Source organism: Jaculus jaculus, chromosome 3, assembly GCF_020740685.1.
Source record: "Jaculus jaculus isolate mJacJac1 chromosome 3, mJacJac1.mat.Y.cur, whole genome shotgun sequence".
Classification (NCBI taxonomy): Eukaryota; Metazoa; Chordata; class Mammalia; order Rodentia; family Dipodidae; genus Jaculus; species Jaculus jaculus.
This window is the reverse complement of record NC_059104.1, coordinates 42,207,543-42,225,521: the sequence shown is the minus strand read 5'-3', so window position 1 is coordinate 42,225,521 and position 17,979 is coordinate 42,207,543. Positions and strand designations below refer to the sequence as shown.

Below are 17,979 nucleotides of genomic sequence, written 5' to 3'. Positions count from 1 at the left end.
TACTTTGTGGATTATGTGCTTTTATAGTATGTCCCTATGATTTTTTGAATTTCTCTGGAATCTGTTGTGATGTTACCTTGTTCATCTCTGATTTTATTAATTTGTATCTCTTCTCTCTTTCTTTTGGTCAGATTTGCTAATTGTTTATTGATCTTGTTTATCCTTTCAAAGAACCAACTCTTTGTTTCATTAATTCTTTGGATTTTTTTTTCTATTTCATTAATTTCTGCCCTAGTCTTTATTATTTCTTCCCACCTACTGATTTTTGGTTTGCCTGGTTCTTCTTTGTCCAAGGCATTAAGGTGAAGCATTAGGTCATTTACTTGCAACCTTTCTAATTTCTTAATATAGGCACTTACAGGTATAAATTTACCTCTTAGAACTGTCTTCATTGTGTCCCAGAGATTTTGGTATGTTGTGTTCTCATTATCATTTGACTCTATAATTATTATTTTTTTTATTTCTTCTTGATTTCTTCATTGACCCATTCATCATTTAGTAGTGTATTGTTTAGTTTCCATGATTTTGTGTATGCTCTACAGCCCTTCTTGCTATTGATTTGTAGTTTGATTCCATTGTGGTCAGAGAGAATGCAAGGAATTATTTTAATTTTCCTGTATTTGTTAAGATTTGCTTTTGTCCTAATATATGGTCTATTTTAGAGAATGTTCCTTGTGCTGCTGAAAGAATGTATATTCTACAGCATTTGGATGAAATGTCCTGTATATATCTGTTAGGTCCATTCCTTCTATGACTTCATTGATTCTAGATGCCTCTCTGTTTACTTTTTCCCAGGATGACCTGTCAATTGATGAGATGGAGTGTTGAAGTCACCTATTACCACTGTGTTTGGCGCTATTTGTGACCTTAGTTCTAATAGTGTTTGTTTGATGAATTTGAGTGCCCCTATATTAGGATCATTTATGTTTAGGATTGTAATGTCCTCCTGTTGGAGTGTGCCCTTAATCAATATAAAGTGACCTTCCTTATCTTTCTTGACTAACGTTGGACTGAAGTCTATCTTGTCAGATATTAGCATAGCAACCCCTGCTTGTTTTCTAGGCCCATTTGCTTGAAACACCATTTTCCAACCTTTTACCCTAAGATAATGCCCATCCTTTGTAGAAAGGTGAGTTTACTTCTGTGATTTTGTTGAGGACACCTACTATGCCTTTGGAGTGGAATTTTTCTCCTTCTACTATGCCCTGAATTATATTTGACTTTTTCATAGTGTCCCAAATATCTTGAAATTCCCACTCATACTTTTCTATTAGTTTGTCTTTCCCTTTGTTGGACTGTATTATATCTGTCACCTGGTCTTCTAGCTTAGGTATTCTGTCCTCACCTTCATCCATTCTATTAGTGAGATTTTCTACAGAGTTTTTTATTTCATTAACTGTGTTCTTCATTGCTAGTAATTCTGAAAGGTTTTTCTTTATTATTTCTATTTCCTTATTTATTGTCTTGCATTGCCTTATTTATTTCATTAAATTGGTGTCCTGCATTTTCTTTGATTCCTTTGATTTCCACTTTGTTTCTTTTGATTTTTTTCTTTAACTTCTTTGAACATATTAACAATCATTCTTTTGAAATCTTTCTGAGGCATTTCCTCCAACTTGTTCTCACTGGAGGTCATCTCTGATGCATTAATACTTTTTGGTGGAGCTATATTGTCTTGATTTTGGTGTTTCTTGTGTTATAATGTATATATTTCTACATCTTGGATTAAGTTAATGCTTAGATTTTCTAGTTTGCTGTGTATTCTTAGCTGTGTCAATTGATCTGATGTTATATATCTTCAGTGTAGGAGATTAAGATGGTAGGTGTGGCTCTTAACACTCTCACAGTATCTAGAAAAGTGTTCCTAGGGGTTGAGTTTGCCTGCTATGGGAGTATTCAAGTAGTCTGAGTGGAACAAAATACAGGTAGATTGTAAAATTTAACTAAACGCTGTATACATTCAATCAACAACAGCACCAAGTACTTATGCAAGAGTAGGTGTTATAACAACCAGGTCCTCTATCAACAAAGAAGTTAAGATCTCTAGTCTGTTGAGGGATCCAAGTCAGCTTGTGACCAAGTGAGACCCTTCCCTGGTGCAATCCCAGTTACCTTTTTGGATGATTTTGGTCTCAGTCAAGTAGGGTGGCCGGTTCGCTGGACTGTTGTTCTCTTTTCTGGAGCTGGACACTGGCTTTTCCTGTGGCGCAAACCGAGCCTGGCTACTGTGGCCCTGCAGATGGGCACCTCTGCTGCTGGAACCACCACTGCTGCTGCTGCCGCTGCCAGGCCCTCTGCTGCCACTGCCGCTCCTGGAGCTGCTGCTGGAGCCGCTGCTGCTGGAACTGCTGCTGCAGCTCCTGGAGCCACTGTTGCCAGTGCCCGAGCTGCTGCTGTTGCTGCCAGAGCCACAGCTGCCACCACCGCTTCTGCTGCCGGAGCCAGGGCGCAGCTGCCAGAACTGCTTCGATCTGCCTGTGTGGGCTCTGGATGCCCTGCGACTCTCCTACTTCTCTGCTGCCATTTTAATTTCTCATACACCTCACTTTTCAGTAAAAGTGTGTATTTTCCTGGGTTTTCTTTGGCTTTTTCTCCCCTAGGCTGCTTTGGTGTGGTTCCTATGCTGCCGTCTTAACCGGAAGTCTAGTTCTATTTCCTTATTGAGGCATGGAATTTTTTCAATATTTCCTAGCCAAGTTATTACTCTGGAAATCTTTGCTGCTTCATAGTAGTGATTGAGGGACACTCTGTACTCCACTAATTAAATACAACTGGATGTAGTGAAATCACCTTTACTAGGCCAAGAGAGGTAAGCCTGGCACAGCCATTTAAATAACGCATGAGCTCATTATTTGTTTAACTTTTCCTGAGGAAACGTGAACAAATGTTTATTCACCACGGATAGTGCATCAACAACACGCCAAAGTGAATTTACCAAAATCCAACTTGGGGAACCAATGCATATATTGAAATTGCAGAGCATAGGTGGGATATTACTCCCAGGAGCAGGCAGCTACATCATTAAAAAGGCCGCCCCAGCATGAGTGGTCATTCACAGAAGCTGCAGCAACACAGGTGTCTGTAGAACTTACAAACTGTTGTGCTGGTCAAATAGTCTCAAAATTAAATGAAAATGTCTCTGTGGGAATGGAAAGATGGCTTAGCGGCTAAGTGCTTGTCTGTGAAGCCTAAGCACCCCAGTTTGAGGCTCAATTCCCCAGGTCCCATGTTAGCCAGATGCACAAGGGGGTGTATGTGCCTGTGGTTCTTTTGCAGTGGCTGGAGGCCCTGGCACACCCAGTCTCTCTCTCTCTCTCTCTCTCTCTCTCTCTCTCTCTCTCTGTATCTGTCTCTTTCTCTGTCTGTGGCTCTCAAATAAATAAACAAAAAAAAATAAAATAAGAAATAAAAAGTCTCTGTGTCACTTGTTGCCCTTGGGAGGAGCCTTAATGATACTTGTTGTGGTGGTTTTGTTGCTATGGTCCATCTTATGTTGACCAGAGTGTGATGTCCACCCTCTGCTCATGTCATTGTTTTCCCCTGCCATCGTGAAGCTTCCTCTCAATCCTGTAAGCCAAAATAAATCTCTTTTTCCCAGAAGCTACTCTTGTTGGGTGATTTCTACCAGCAATGCCAACTGGACTGCAACACCTATATTTCAGAAACTTCTTAATACTTACATTATTATATGTTTCCTGCATCCTGTTAGTTGTGTTTACTTCCTGAGTCTTAATGAACTTCCTTTCATATTGGAATGTTTCAATTCAGAAGAAATTTCTGAGTGACAGTCCATCTCATCCTCCAGCTCTTACATTCTTTCTACAACTCACATCTTATAGCTTTCTGTGTTTTGGAGTAGGGGATATACATGTCTGATTAGTTTTCTTCAATTATTCCTTAGTATTGAGATACTATGCCACAACAATTTGCCTCAGGAGCTTGACTGGTTATGACAAATTTTCAGGAAACCTTCCCTTGCAAAAAGCAGCATCCCTCCATGTCAGACTGAAGCTGACAGTAATAGTAATCTACATGCATCTACACAAATGTTCAGGAGGCAATTTGACAAGCACATCACTTGTTCTGGCTTACATTACTAGATATGAGTTCCTTCCTGTGAAGTGGGACTTAAATTAAATCAGAAAGCAGTTGATTGCACCCATAATATTTACACAGGAATATCATATCTGGCATGTTAGTTTATCAAGCAGGGTTCATAGTCAAGGACTATTGGTGAAAATGCCTTCTAACACTATGAAAATGAGCTAGCATGGAGTGAGATTCCAATCCAGTCCATGCTAGATTTCTGCATACCCTGCATCCAAAGAAAGCTGTGTCTTCAACCATTAGCATTTACCATCAAATTTTGGCATGCAACCAACAGCCAGAACAAGATCTTTTGTTTTCTTCTTTCCATATTTGAGGGGCTTCAGCATCCTCATTGGCCAGCAAGTCATAGGAAGGAGACACACACTTGGTCCTGAAAATTTTGTTTAACAATGTTATAACTTTTGGACATACCTCTTCTCACCCATGTGATAAAATCTTTTTTACAGTGGGGAGACAAGAAACAAAGCACGGTCCTGGGCCACCCTCCAGTGACAAATGGTGAAGCTGTGAAGGTAACTCTGGGGAAGTCCCATGAAGGTCCACTGAATTCATGCCCATCTAGTTAGCTGTTCTCAGGAAGAAGACCTATAGGCATACTAAAGAAAAAAAGCACAAGGTACATTAAAAAGCATGAAAATATTTAATTGCTTGCATCCTTGTTTCTTCAAAATGGAAATATTATATACAGTGATATGGATGGGAAGCACTGCCTTAAGGATTAAGCTCTGTACAATACATCATTTTCCATGTGTCATCCAACTTCCTTATTGTGCACAATTCCCTAATGTTTCTTTGTATCTTCTCACGTATGGATATAGTGGGACTTCCTCAAACTACTCCCACCTGGCTCAAGGGCTGGGGGAATCAGTGTCAAACTCTCAGCTTACGTGACTGCTGCTCATGCTGGCTCCCAGTCTCTGGCCCTAAGGCTACAACCTAGGCTGTGCCCTTGCCCACAGTCACTCTTGGCTTCTGTGAGAACCCAAAGGTAATGAAACATTTTTCCACACCTACCATTCCTTTTAATAGGAAATAATTGGACACAATATGTTCTGGGCAGATTACCAACCTTCCTTAGATCAAATTTATCATTTTGATATATTCGATTTTATCATTGATGTCAACTGAGAACTGTCCCTCGGGTCTTAATTGCTTTGAAAAGCTCACTAGCTGAGTATTTTGCTTTTTATTATTCTTTTCCCTCACACACACTAGCTCAGCACCCTCTTTACACATCTGCCTTTGTGTGATCCAAATAGATCCCTAGGTCTGCTTAGCTTTGTCTTCTCCTATCTCCTCTTGAGTTCTGTGCTTCTTCACTGCTTTATGCACCGCATTAAATCACTTAGGTCAATCAAAGTCTTCTTCATCATAAAGATCATGTACACCTTGGGGCTCTGCAAAGTCACTAAAGCCCCTACCACTCCTAGGTCCCTAATGAACCTACATTTTTTTATTAATTTCTTTTTTATTTTTCTTTTCTTTTTTTTTTTTTTAAATTGGTTTTGTATTCAGTGTATATAGTCAAATTGGTACCATCATTAGCCTCCTCATTATCCTTCCCCCTCTGCAGAGACCCTCCTTGTTGGGGAATATAGGTCATGCATTTTATGGCTGGCCATCAGTTATGGGTAGGAGGCAATGTCCTTGTGTATTATGATCCAACATGTGGCTCTGACATTCTTTCCACCCCATCTTCCGCAAATTTCCCTGAGCCACATTGGGCTCATTTTAGATCTGCTACAGTGATGAGCATTTGGTCTTTGTGATGAGCTAGTTCTCTCCTTAGAACCTGTGTCTATCTGAAAAAGAGAAGCAAATTCTCCAATGGGAGAGTAAAGTTAGTGCCAGATAAATGGGATAAACTTTGTTTTTTAGAGAGAATTTAATAGGTATAGGCCCTCTTTTAGCCTGTGATTGGTGGAAGCTTGGTAATGGAGAGCAGGCTCCTTTTGGATATGGTTCTGAATTGACTCCCTGCTCCACTTTGGCATCCTTTCCACTGAGCAGATCAGTTAGCCAAACCAAGAGTGGTTGGTTTCCCACCATAGCTGTGTGCCACTATTGCACTTATGTTAGCATCACGTCAGGTTATTTGCTGCTGAGTACTTGAGACCACGAGTTGCTTGGACAGATATTGGTCATTTTTCCCCAGTACCTCATGTAGCACCTTCTGGCACTAGATGGGCTGTCTGGGGTCTGACTCTTTTCCAGCTTCCAGTCACGTCACTCCATGTTCAGTACCAATAGCATATGGTGTGTTTGGCAGTAGGATCTTACCACTAACCTTTGGTGAGTTATCAAGTACTCTGACAGAAATCTGTCTTATTTTGAGAAACTTTGAAGATCTCTCTGATCAAGAGCTCATTGTGGATGATAGCCATATTCTGGTACTGGGAGTTACAGGTCAGGGACCAAGAAGAGAAGGAAGAAAAAAATAAGTAATATAAAAGGGATAAATGAAAGACAGAGAGAAGAGGGAGAGAGACACAGAGAAAGAGAGAAACTGAAACAGGAGAAGATTATGGCCAGTCTTCATCGTAACTTCTCCAGGGCTTTGTGATTCAGGAGTTCCCTCTATGGGCCTAGTGAAAGTTCAACCATTGAGTCTGTCTTTTAGGATGTAGATTTTTATGGTACCATTGTCTTTTGGGTCCAGTTTTGCATCCCCCACCCCCACACTTACCCTCCCCTCCCTCACCACCCCCTATTGTCCAGTCCTTGAGACACTTGTTAGGTATGTTGGCATCTTGGCTAGATTCATGTTGGAACAATAGATTAGTGAGACTATGTGGCAATTATCTTTATTTGATTGGGTGAGTTCGCTGAGAATGATTTGTTCCAGCTTCGTCCATTTTTCCTCAAATGAACTCCAGATGTATGTGCCCCCTTGTGCACTTAGCTTTCATGGGTACTGGAGAGTTGAACTGGTATCCTTTGGCTGTACAGGCAAACACCTTAACCGCTAAGCAATCTCTCCAGCCCCTTCTTGGCATTTAATTGACATTCTCACTCTCTTGTTCTGCGTAGCATAAAACTCCTTGTGAGTACCAGAGTGGACTCAAGCTTTTGGTTATTCTTCTGTCTTTGCCTACACAGTGGGGGATTATAAGTATGTGATACTTACCATGGCAATAATAAAGTACTGTCCATATAAAAATAGGCAAAAGTAAATTTCAAATGTTTTTTCACATGAAAAATGATGAGATATTAATTGTGAATGCACTGTACATGATCATTTTATACTATATATGTATAGCATGACACTGTACCATAAATAATTCTAGAAGTATAGTTCATCAATTAAAATAATGTTAATGAGGAACTACCTGGCTGTGTAACTTTTTCCACTCATTATCACAGGCACATTTGTCTAGATCATCCTAATATCAGATATTTTGCTTTATACTTTTACTTTGTAGAACTCTATTAATTTATGTTTTTGCCAAAAATAGGGCCATGCAAGTGATTAATAGACTATCATTTCATAATTACAATTCTTCACATATGCCAGCTGGTCCATGATTTCACTTCAGATAAACATGGCATGTTTTTTTATTATTATTATTATGTGAGCATTCAGTTAAAACATACACAAAATGAGCTGCTGTCAACAGTATCAAAAGATAGTCTCCTTCACAGGTTTCAAGGTAGTCACAAATCTACAGTCACTTGAAAGTGGTATTTGACACTATAAACTCTTTGAGTAAATTATACAGGTGTCCAATCATAATGAAAGTGATAGTTTTATTTCATAACAGTAGAGAAAAAGTAGGATATTTCTAGAAGCACAGTGAATCATTTGCTATAATAAATATAACATACATAATAAATATAACCTCTTATTATTATAATTTAAATTGAGTCTGCTTGGCTTCATAAAAGTACAGAACTTTTTTTTTTTTTTTTAATTTATCGAATGGCCGGGCGTGGTGGCCCACACCTTTAATCCCAGCACTCGGGAGGCAGAGGAAGGAGGATTACCATGAGTTTGAGGTGACCCTGAGACTAGATAGGGAATTCCAGGTCAGCCTGAGCTAAAGTGAGACCTTTGCTCAAAAAAAGGAAAAAAAAAAAAAAAAAAAAAAAAAACTTTTCAAATACAAAGAAAGGCCACTTTAAAAAATATTTATTTATTCTTTCTTTTTTCCACTGAAAGACAAGTTTAGTGATATAATGCTCATCACAGAAATGACTAAGGAATTTAAGCTGGAATCCAGGAACTATGCAACCACATCTAAAATAAACTGGTGTCTTACCACAACTACCCTATGAATACCACAACCCTTCTCTCCAGTCTTATATGAAAACAGTTATGGGGGCAGGAAAGGGGTCAGAAACCTAGTTTTGTGGCCGAAAGGAAAATAGCCATTCTGCAATTCTCGAAAAGCAAGAAGGCAGCGCCACTCACTGGACTGGTTTGGTCTTCTTGTTCTTGTTCTGTTTATCCCTCTTCTTCAGCCCATCCTTATTGGCTCTTAGAAGATTGGAATACACCATCTGAAACTTATTCCCATCTCTGGAGCTCACCACGAAGCTGAACTTCTTTTTCCCATCAGTAGCTCTCAGCAGACACTTGTTCTCCGCAGGTTCAAAGCCCTCCCCAGTGCCCTTCCTCGGGGTGGGTTTGGTGCGGCCATCGCACTTCATCAGGGTGATGAACACTCTGCCCGTCGTCCAGCACTTTGGGAACAGTCTGCTCAGCTCCGTCAGGAACTGCTCGCTCTCTATCTAGCAGCACCATCCCTAACACTGTCTCTGTCACAGAAAACCTCAAAACAGTTACAGCCGGAAGTGTCAGCGCTCCTCTGCACCCTACTTCTGCCAAAAGCGCGGCCTGCCCCCATTTATTTATTTATTTGAGAGGCAAAAAAAGAGAAAGGAACAGATTACTTCAGATGCATGTGCCACTTAGTGCATCTGGCTTTATGTGGGCACTGGGGAATTGAACTTGGAGCCTTAATCTTTGCAGGCAAACCCCTTAATCATCTCTATAACCTAAAAGTACCAAACTTTGATGATGTCACGTGTTGTTTATAAACTTCAAAGTATATTCCTTTCAGTACCTCTTAGTTGTAAGATTTCAACTTTTCCTTAACTTTACCAAAGAGTTTATCTAATTATTCTTATTTTGCAGATAATTTCTGAATTTGTTTTAGTATGTCCTTTTTTATTTGTTGGTTGTACATAAATATTTGTCATTTAGTTTCTTGTGAAATTATCATGTAGACATAACTTATGTCTCAATATTTTATGACATAGATAACTATACAAATGAGAATGACTGAGAATGTGATTCTGTATTTTTGTTAGAAAACCTAATATTTATTTGGATGGTGCCTATCTATCCAATAATGACCATTCGATATCTTTACCTAAGAAACATCATAGTGTTTGGTAGAAAATGAGAATTCCAACAACATGATAACATGTAGTTTTGGCACAGGTTTGCAGAATTCCAGAAATTCATATTCTGGAGATGCAATAATTGGCCCTCTTCATATGTGCTATATTTATTTATATTTCCTTATTACTAGCAATCTTAGGTTTATGGTCTGAAGTTTTTATTGTATACTATGTTGACAGCTTTCCATTTCCATAGCATTACAGTTAGTTTAAAAAGAAGAAATGCTTATTTTGGCCTATAATTATGGGGATTTAATTCTGTGACAGATTGGCCTTTGACCTGTAACAAGAGGAAAATATAACAAAAGCCTGGAATGGATAAAGCCAATTGGCATAATGGAAGACCAAAAACAAAATGATAACCTAAAAGACTGGCATCCTAAATTTACCATATGCCTTGAATTGCTAAGACCTTGTGGTAGTTTGAATAGATGTTTGATTGAAATGAAGCTTGCATATTCAGCCTCTTGCAGGCAGATTCCTGATAAAGGGGATCATCTCACTGAGGGGGTAGATCTGCATTACAGCCCAAAGGTGTGGAGAACAGTTTGAGTCCTGGCATTCTGTTTGCTGCTTGTTGGTGTTTTCTTGCTTCAGTTGTCTCTCTTTGCTTGGATGTATGGAGCAATGTGGAGCTGACTACAACAAAAACTCATACTACAGCGTTGGTATGGTGCTACAATTAATCTGACCATGTGGATTTGGGTCGTTTGGAACTTGTGTTCTAGAGGAATGTGATAGGACATGGTACTTGGGACTGAAGAAGGCTCACAGGGCAGTAAGCCAAATTGTGTGGGCTATTCTGGTGAGAGTTTTAAAATGTTGAGTTCAGAGAGAATTGTGTCAGCTTATGCACTTTTTTTTTGTTTGTTTGTTTTTGTTTTTCGAGGTAAGGTCTCACTCTAACCCAGGATGGCATGGAATTCACTCTGTATTCTCAGGGTAGCTTTGAACTCATGGTGATCTTCTTAACCCTGCCTCCTGAGCACTGGGAATAAAGGTGTATGCCATCATGCCCAGCTGCTTATGAACTTTTAACGAGGAAGAAAGGCAGCAGAGAACTTTGTCGGAACTGGGCTACTACTATAAAGGCTGTCTGCATTCTGCTGCACAAGACCTAAGAGTTTGGTCAAGATTGAATTCAAAATTAATGGGCTGGTGTGCTTGTTGAAAGATACAGAACTGAAAGGTGTAAGACTGGTTTTAGGTTTCTGAAGGTGAGATTGTTAAATAGATTACCAACATTGAGGATCCTCCAATGGCTTTACGTTGAAATAATGAAAGAGATTCCTAAGGGTGTTATTCACCCAGGAAAGTAATGCAAACTCTTTTGAGAGGAGATGACTGAAAGGAAAAATTCTAAATGCTCAAGGTCAAGATTGACTTCCTCCCTAGGTTAACAAAATGGCTATCTCACTGCAAATGTGGTATTGGTTTAAGAAGCATAGAAAATGTACAGAAGGGCTGGAGGGATGACTCAGCAGTCATGGTGTTTGCCTGTAAAGCCAAAGAGCCCAGGTTCAATACCCCAGGACCCATGTTAGCCAGATGCACAAGGGGGCACATGTATCTGGAGTTCGTTTGCAGTGGCCACAGGCCCTGACATGCCCATTCTCTCCCCCTTCCCCTCTCTCTCTTCCCTTTTCTCTGTCAAATAAATAAATAAATTAAATTAAATATTTTTAAAAAGAAAATGCACAGAAATGGGTCATGAAGTATATGCAATACCCAGAGCTGTTGCAGAGATATGGCATGTGAAGAGGGTGATGTCTTCGTATATCCAGTGAACCCATTGTCTAAAGTTAAGTAGTAGCTGCTGATGAGATGTAGCATGGGAAACATTATGATATTCCTTTATTGAAGACCCAAACGTCCATTGTAAAATGGACTGTGGTTTGGAGTGGAGACCATAGATGTTTTAGATATGCCAGGACTGTGTGACTGTGCAAAGGCTACCATGGAGTGCTATTGGCTCAGGATAAAAATTTTCTTTTTATTATTCAGTGCAGGTTGAGGAGTGGAAATAAAAATTTCAGAGACTGTGGTCACTGGATGTGGATGATTGTTTTCAACAGCAAATGTTTGATGTTTACCTGGTGGTTATAGAATTTCTATTGGTCCCATCTCTCCTTGTTATGCTTTATGGAAATGGAAATGTTTCCTCTGTGCCATTATGTGCTAGAAGTTTGTAACTTGTTTGGCTTTTACAGGACTCATAATTAAGAGAAAGTCTTGAATCTCAGATGTGACTTTGGACTTTGGAATAGCTTTAAAGTTGGAAAAGACTATGGCAATCTTTGAATTTGGACAAATACAATGTACAGTGTGAAATGGTCATGAGTCTATGGGGTCCATGGGTAGAATGTGGTAGTTTGAACATATGGGCCCATAAATTCAGATGTTTGATTAAAACTGAATTTGCAACGTCAGCCCCTTCTGGTTGTAGGAGCATATAACTGTGGGTAGACTTAGATTCAGCCCAAAGTTGTGGAGAACAGTTTAGTTTCTGGTGGTTCTGCTTGATGCTTCTTTGTATTTGCGTGCTGTGGTTCTTTCTTTCAGCTTAGATGTACAGTACAGTGTGGTCCTAAGTACAACAGACCTTTGGTAGTCCCCATTTGTTAAGGTTCTTACCAACTTACAATTGTGCAAAGGTGGAGAACACTTAAGACATAAACTTTTGGGAGGTGTTTAGCAAAGCCATTGCATATAGAAAGGCATGCATGCATTCCTGTTTATTTTGTATCAAAGGCAAACAAACAATAATATTTGTCTGTGTGATAAGTTTCCTTTTACTTCAATGTAAAAATGCAAATAACATAAAAACAAATAAATGTTTAACATAGTTTCATCTAGCATTTAACATTTTTATACAATATACTTTGAAGTTAACAATATTAAAAAGAAAAAAAGAATGTAAAATATATCTACCATATATAGTTCATCAAGATTTGCAAAATGAATGTAAAAGAAACAAAAATGTTGGCATAGTTAAAAATTTATTTAAAACTATGTAGCAACCTAGTTGGCAAACACATATATGCATTCAAGCATTTATCTGACATACTTTCACGCACATACACATGTACGCCACACAAATCTATTTATTATACTTCAAAAGAATTTTTCTATATTTTATTTGATTGTATTTACACTTAATAAAAATATAAACATGAACTGGCATAACTTTAGAATATTATAAACTTATTTTTCTATTCTTTTCATATGTTATTACTACAAATTATGGAAGAATTTTCAAATTTAACTTCATTATAGTGATTCATGTTTCTCAATGACATAATTATTGTCCTCTGCTTCCTTGGGAATTTTAATTTGATAATAATTCACTTTATGAACTAGGAATATTTCTGTTCTGTTTGCATGGATGCATTCATTTAGAAAACTAAAAAGATATCTTTACTATTTTATTTCCATTTTTAGTCATTTTATTGACATTTATGTCAACAATGAACTAGTTTTGAGACGTTATTGTTTCACATACTTTAGGGATGTCTAAACTTTTCTGGTGAATACAAAGTTGATTCCCTTAGATATTCTAAATGTTTCTAAATAACTGAAATACACATACATAGAAAAATAGTATGCTGTTAGCGTTATGTTGCTTTAAATTTTCAGAAATAAGGTCTACCCACATCTAAAGAGAAAGCTAAGGCTTAAAATAATAATGAAACAGTTATTTTCATAGCTATTTGTACCAGTCACCAACATGTACTGCACTGATATCTTCTATTGCCATTAGTGCTTATATGGTAGCAACAATCATATAATTTAATAATCACTCACTATGAAAAGAAATGCTCCTCCAAAGCCTTTATATATTAATATATTATATATCAATCTCTCAAGCAAGTGGTAATCTATGTTGTGTGTGCATTGGAGTCTTCCAAAGTGAAACCTTTACTAGAAAAGTCTACAATGCCAAAAGAAGCACTTTGAAAAGAAAAATTGGCTAGTAATTACATTGCTCAGGGAATTTTGCAGAAGCATGGGGAAGATTATAAGAGCCACAGGTTGGGGAATTATGACCAGAGGCCTTGAACTTCCCCAATCAATGACTGACTGATGGTCTCACAATGCATAACCCACAACCCCATGGGGAATAGAAACAACACCACTGAGGAACCCTAGCAGAGTGAGGGGAGGCATAAGGGCAAAAGTGGTACCAACTCATGATATATCCACACAATGTTCTTAATTTTAAAAAAGTCCCAAGAAAAATGTTTATTTACTCATACACTCTACTTCAAAGTAGTAAGAGCAGACCTCTGAGTGTAAACAATTTGTCTAGTACCATATTAATTCTTTAATTTCTCTTGACTTTTTGTCTATTTAGGCTGCCACTAGCTTTGGTTTTCTGGAGGAAATGTGATTTAGACTAGGAGCATAGACGAGTGTCTATGTTCTTTCTTCTGATGCTCTGTCTATGATGAAGCTGTTAATTGTATTGAGTTCTCTATTCTTGTCATTCTTGAAAAGTAGAAATAGAGAAATCTTTATTTTATCTCCTTTTACACCCAGGTCCTTAGCCGAGGACAGCCTACCTGAAGTCACCTCTCACTTTAACCTGTGAGGTTGATTATAGCTATGAAATGAATGGAAGTGTGACTTAGTATTTGAATATAGGCTGAATGGTAAGGAAGCTCTAGCTTGGATAAATAGCTGTACTGGACAAAGTACCATCCACTGCTCCCTGAATTTTAGCAACCCTCTCCTTCTGAGATTCTCTCACTCCACTGAGCCAAAGAGTCATGAGTGAGATGGTATCTGTGATAGACATGGACACTCTGCTTGCATATTCAGACCACTAAATTTCCAAAAGGGCTGACATTGAGTATTTGGCTTTCAGCTCTGCCTTTTCAAAAAGGAAGTAATTCACTGTTGAAACATGGTATACATCAGCTCTGATATGTAGTTAATTCCATGCTGGTACAAGGATAGATCTTTTTGCAAGCATTTGGTATGTTTTCATGGTTAGTAAGATCTTGGTACTTTCACTTACTTTTGAAGAGATAATGCAGTTTTCACAGAGGCCATCGATCATTTTAGTTCTATAACTATGTAGGAAACTTAGCCTATCTTTTATGAACTTGATTTCTAAAGAGTTTGTAATAAAATTAGATGTGATGGGAGAAGCCTAGAATCATATATATATATATATATATTTGAGAGAGAGAGATAAAGAAGCAGGTAAAGAAAATGAGTACTTCAGGGCCTCCAGCCACAGCAAAGGAACTCCAGGTGCATGTGCCACCTTGTGCATCTGAATGCCTGCATATTTTAAACACAACATACTGAATTTTTATTTTGGCTGAGATTCATCTTTCAGACAATGAATTGTTCTACAATACTTGAAAGAATTCAAAACAATATATTTCCAATCTGCTTTTTATCTGTTCATCTCAAAGCATAAGTATTCTGAACTTACTTTAGTTCCATAACTTCAAGAAAAGGATAATAAAATTCTGTTTATGTCTTTCATGAGCATATAGGTTTTATAACATTTAATTTTTATTTATTTATTTGATAGAGACAGACAGAGTCAGATAGAGGGAGAGACAAGGAGAGAAAGAGAGAAAGAGAGAGAATGTGCATGCCAGGGCATCCAGCCACTGCAATCAAACCCAGATGTATGTGCCATCTTGTGCATCTGGCTTATATGGTTCCTGAGCAATCTAACCTAGGTCCTTTGACTTTGAAGGCAAGTGCCTTAACCGCTAATCCATCTCTCCAGCCCCTAGAAGTTTTAATAAGTTATTCATCTGATTGCATGAAAACTTTTGTTTAATATATTATAAATAATACTGTTATCAAGGATCTTATTCACATTTTAATGTCTATTTTAATTTCTGTTTTCAAATAGTCTTATCCACTTTTTCCACTCTTAGAATAAATCATTGTGTAAAACATGAATGGTAGAATAAAATAAGTGAAGTAATATTTAAGTTCTTTAGGCTTTGCATGACTCCAATTTTCACATTTTTCAGTTAATATTGTAGAACATTTTTACTCACAATTTATAAATATTATTGCATATAAATCTATAATCTGTCATTAGTGGTGAATTTATTTAGTACTTATTGCAATAAGCAATATTTAAGATTACATACAGTAAATTAATCTTTGCATTAGCAAAATATAAACAGGAACCATGCTTCAACAACCATTGATTTGGTACAATTAATATCCTTTCCATTAGTTCTTCCATCTCAATTCCTATTTTATTTTATATATTTGTTATTTATTTATTTATTTATTTATTTATTTATTTATTTATTTATTTATTTTTTTAAGGTAGGGTCTAACTCTAGCTCAGGCTGACCTGGAATTCACTATGCAATCTCAGGGTGGCCTTGAACTCACACTATCCTCCTATCTTTGTCTCCCAAGTGCTGAGATTAAAGGCATGTGCCACAATGCCTGGCTTCAATTCCTATTTTATAATTATCTTGCTCCTGCAATCCCTCCTAAAATTAGCTTTGGTTTTCTGTTGAGCACATATTATCATGCATCTTCTCTCAAATAAAATAAATTTGAGCCTCCTCCTAAAAGACATATTGCATCATCAAATGACCCATTCCTCTCTGCTATTGATAGGGATGACAATGATATAACCAATTAAATTTCATCCCTTAAACAGACCTGCCATACATTTAATTCCATTTTCCTGTTTCAACCCCCAGTAAAGTGGATATGTGTAGCAGAATATTTTCCCTACCTCTTTTTTCAGCTTAAAATAAAATTAAATGAGCATAGTGACATTGGTTCTCTCTCTTTCTCTGCAATCATACTTACTTTTTGGTCCTAGCACAGTGAGTATTAAGTAGTAGTATACATTCTGCATGAAAATGTTATGTATTAGTAAAAGCAAAGGAAATACAAGTGTAATTCAAATCTAAATGTGTATATCTGATAAGGCAGACAGTGTTGTCTTTTGGAAGATAAATACAATTGCCTTGTAAAGAACACATGGAAAAGGTGACAATGGGTCCTAACCCTGTTAGCTCAGAGAATTATCACATTGAATAATTCTTACTTTGATCTGTTACCAAACAATTTATATCAAGGAATATGTCTCCTATTAATAAACTTTAAAAACAGGTATTCTTTTCTCCAGAGAATATATTTTCCCTAACATGAGTATTTATTTTTTGTGCAACTACTTTGTTCTCCTAAAAATATTTTTGTATTCCTGAACCTTCTCCATATTTTATCAATAATATATAAAGTGTTTTTCAATAGATGTAAAACCCATTACTACTTCTGCTAAAAGAAATGACACATCTGTAATATGATGTATGTATACCTTTGATACTCAATAAATATTAAAACCTTATAAAAGCATTTCCCCAATAAGCACATATTTATTGATGTATAGCATCATAAAACCTAACCACGGAATACAGATAAAATGGAAACACTATCACAGTATAGGAATAAATATATAGTATTGTATTATTTACAATTTCAAAAGTAGAATCCAATGTAATAAGCAAAACCACTCACAGATATTCCAAATAAGAGTTTTAAGACACTAAAGGTTGTTAGAAATTCCTGTAACTGTTTTCCTCATATTCATGTAATTGAAAGTTGAAATCAAATAATTTTGAATGGTACAATTATAGTGATTTAAGTCTTTTTATAGCCTTGATTCAGAATTACTGCTTAACCATCTCTAAGTTTAGTGGTAACAGAGGGTTATCAAAAATACTGAACAGGGGAGCTACTAAATTTACCAAATATACATTAATGTGAACTCTTAGATATCATGATTCAATTATAACACTGTTTTAGCAAAAAAATAATGATGAAATCAATACAGAAAAACAAAGAATGAAGCCACAAGAGATCAAAGGTTTATGGCCCATATAAAAAGAAAAACAAATATCTCACCGAGTTAAAAGGGTTCAGATTGTAAAGAATCATGAGGAGCCACTGAGGCTGCCCTTGCCAAACAGGACTCTGCCTGGGTAGTTGGTATTCCTTCTGGCTCAGTCAAACCTTTCCCCACTCTCCCCATCACTAGTGGAGAGTAAAGTCTTCCATAGAGCACAGATATACACCGTGCATAGTTCTCAAGCAACCAGGCGGAGGCTCCCAGCCCTGAGTAATTCCATTCCCCCTTTTTTCTTTCCTCATTGTTTTGGATTCTAAAGCTTCACGGTGTGCACTTAGTGCAGGAGGAACCTGTGGCTGGGCTGGGGATATGGAAAGGACATCTGCCCCTGGGTATGATGACTGGTGGGCTACCGGAGAGTATGGGAATCTGTCCTTTCCCTTTTTTGCCCCTCCGTACCCTCCCACTGGAGGTCTATTAGAGACCGCTCCCCCTAGAAGACCCATTGAACCCTTAAAGTCTTGCCTTTCCTTCCCACTCCATCTTGATCAGAAGTCGGTGTTCATCCTTAATATCCCTTTGTTTTCAAACTCCTCCTCAATCTTTGC

At 37.5% G+C, this 17,979-nt stretch overlaps 1 protein-coding gene across 1 annotated transcript in view; it reads right to left on the bottom strand.

Moving 5' to 3' along the window:
- The window catches only part of LOC101611821 (signal recognition particle 14 kDa protein-like), a 52,132-nt gene extending 37,554 nt beyond the window's left edge, over window positions 1-14,578 (bottom strand). Inside the window, exons 1-3 of the mRNA XM_045146029.1 lie at window positions 14,537-14,578; window positions 8,530-8,841; window positions 2,266-2,355 (exon numbers count right to left, since the gene is read on the bottom strand). Of these exons, the coding sequence (XP_045001964.1) occupies window positions 2,266-2,355; window positions 8,530-8,841; window positions 14,537-14,578 (444 nt within the window). The remainder of the gene's footprint in view (window positions 1-2,265; window positions 2,356-8,529; window positions 8,842-14,536) is intronic.
- Window positions 14,579-17,979: the final 3,401 nt, after the last annotated feature.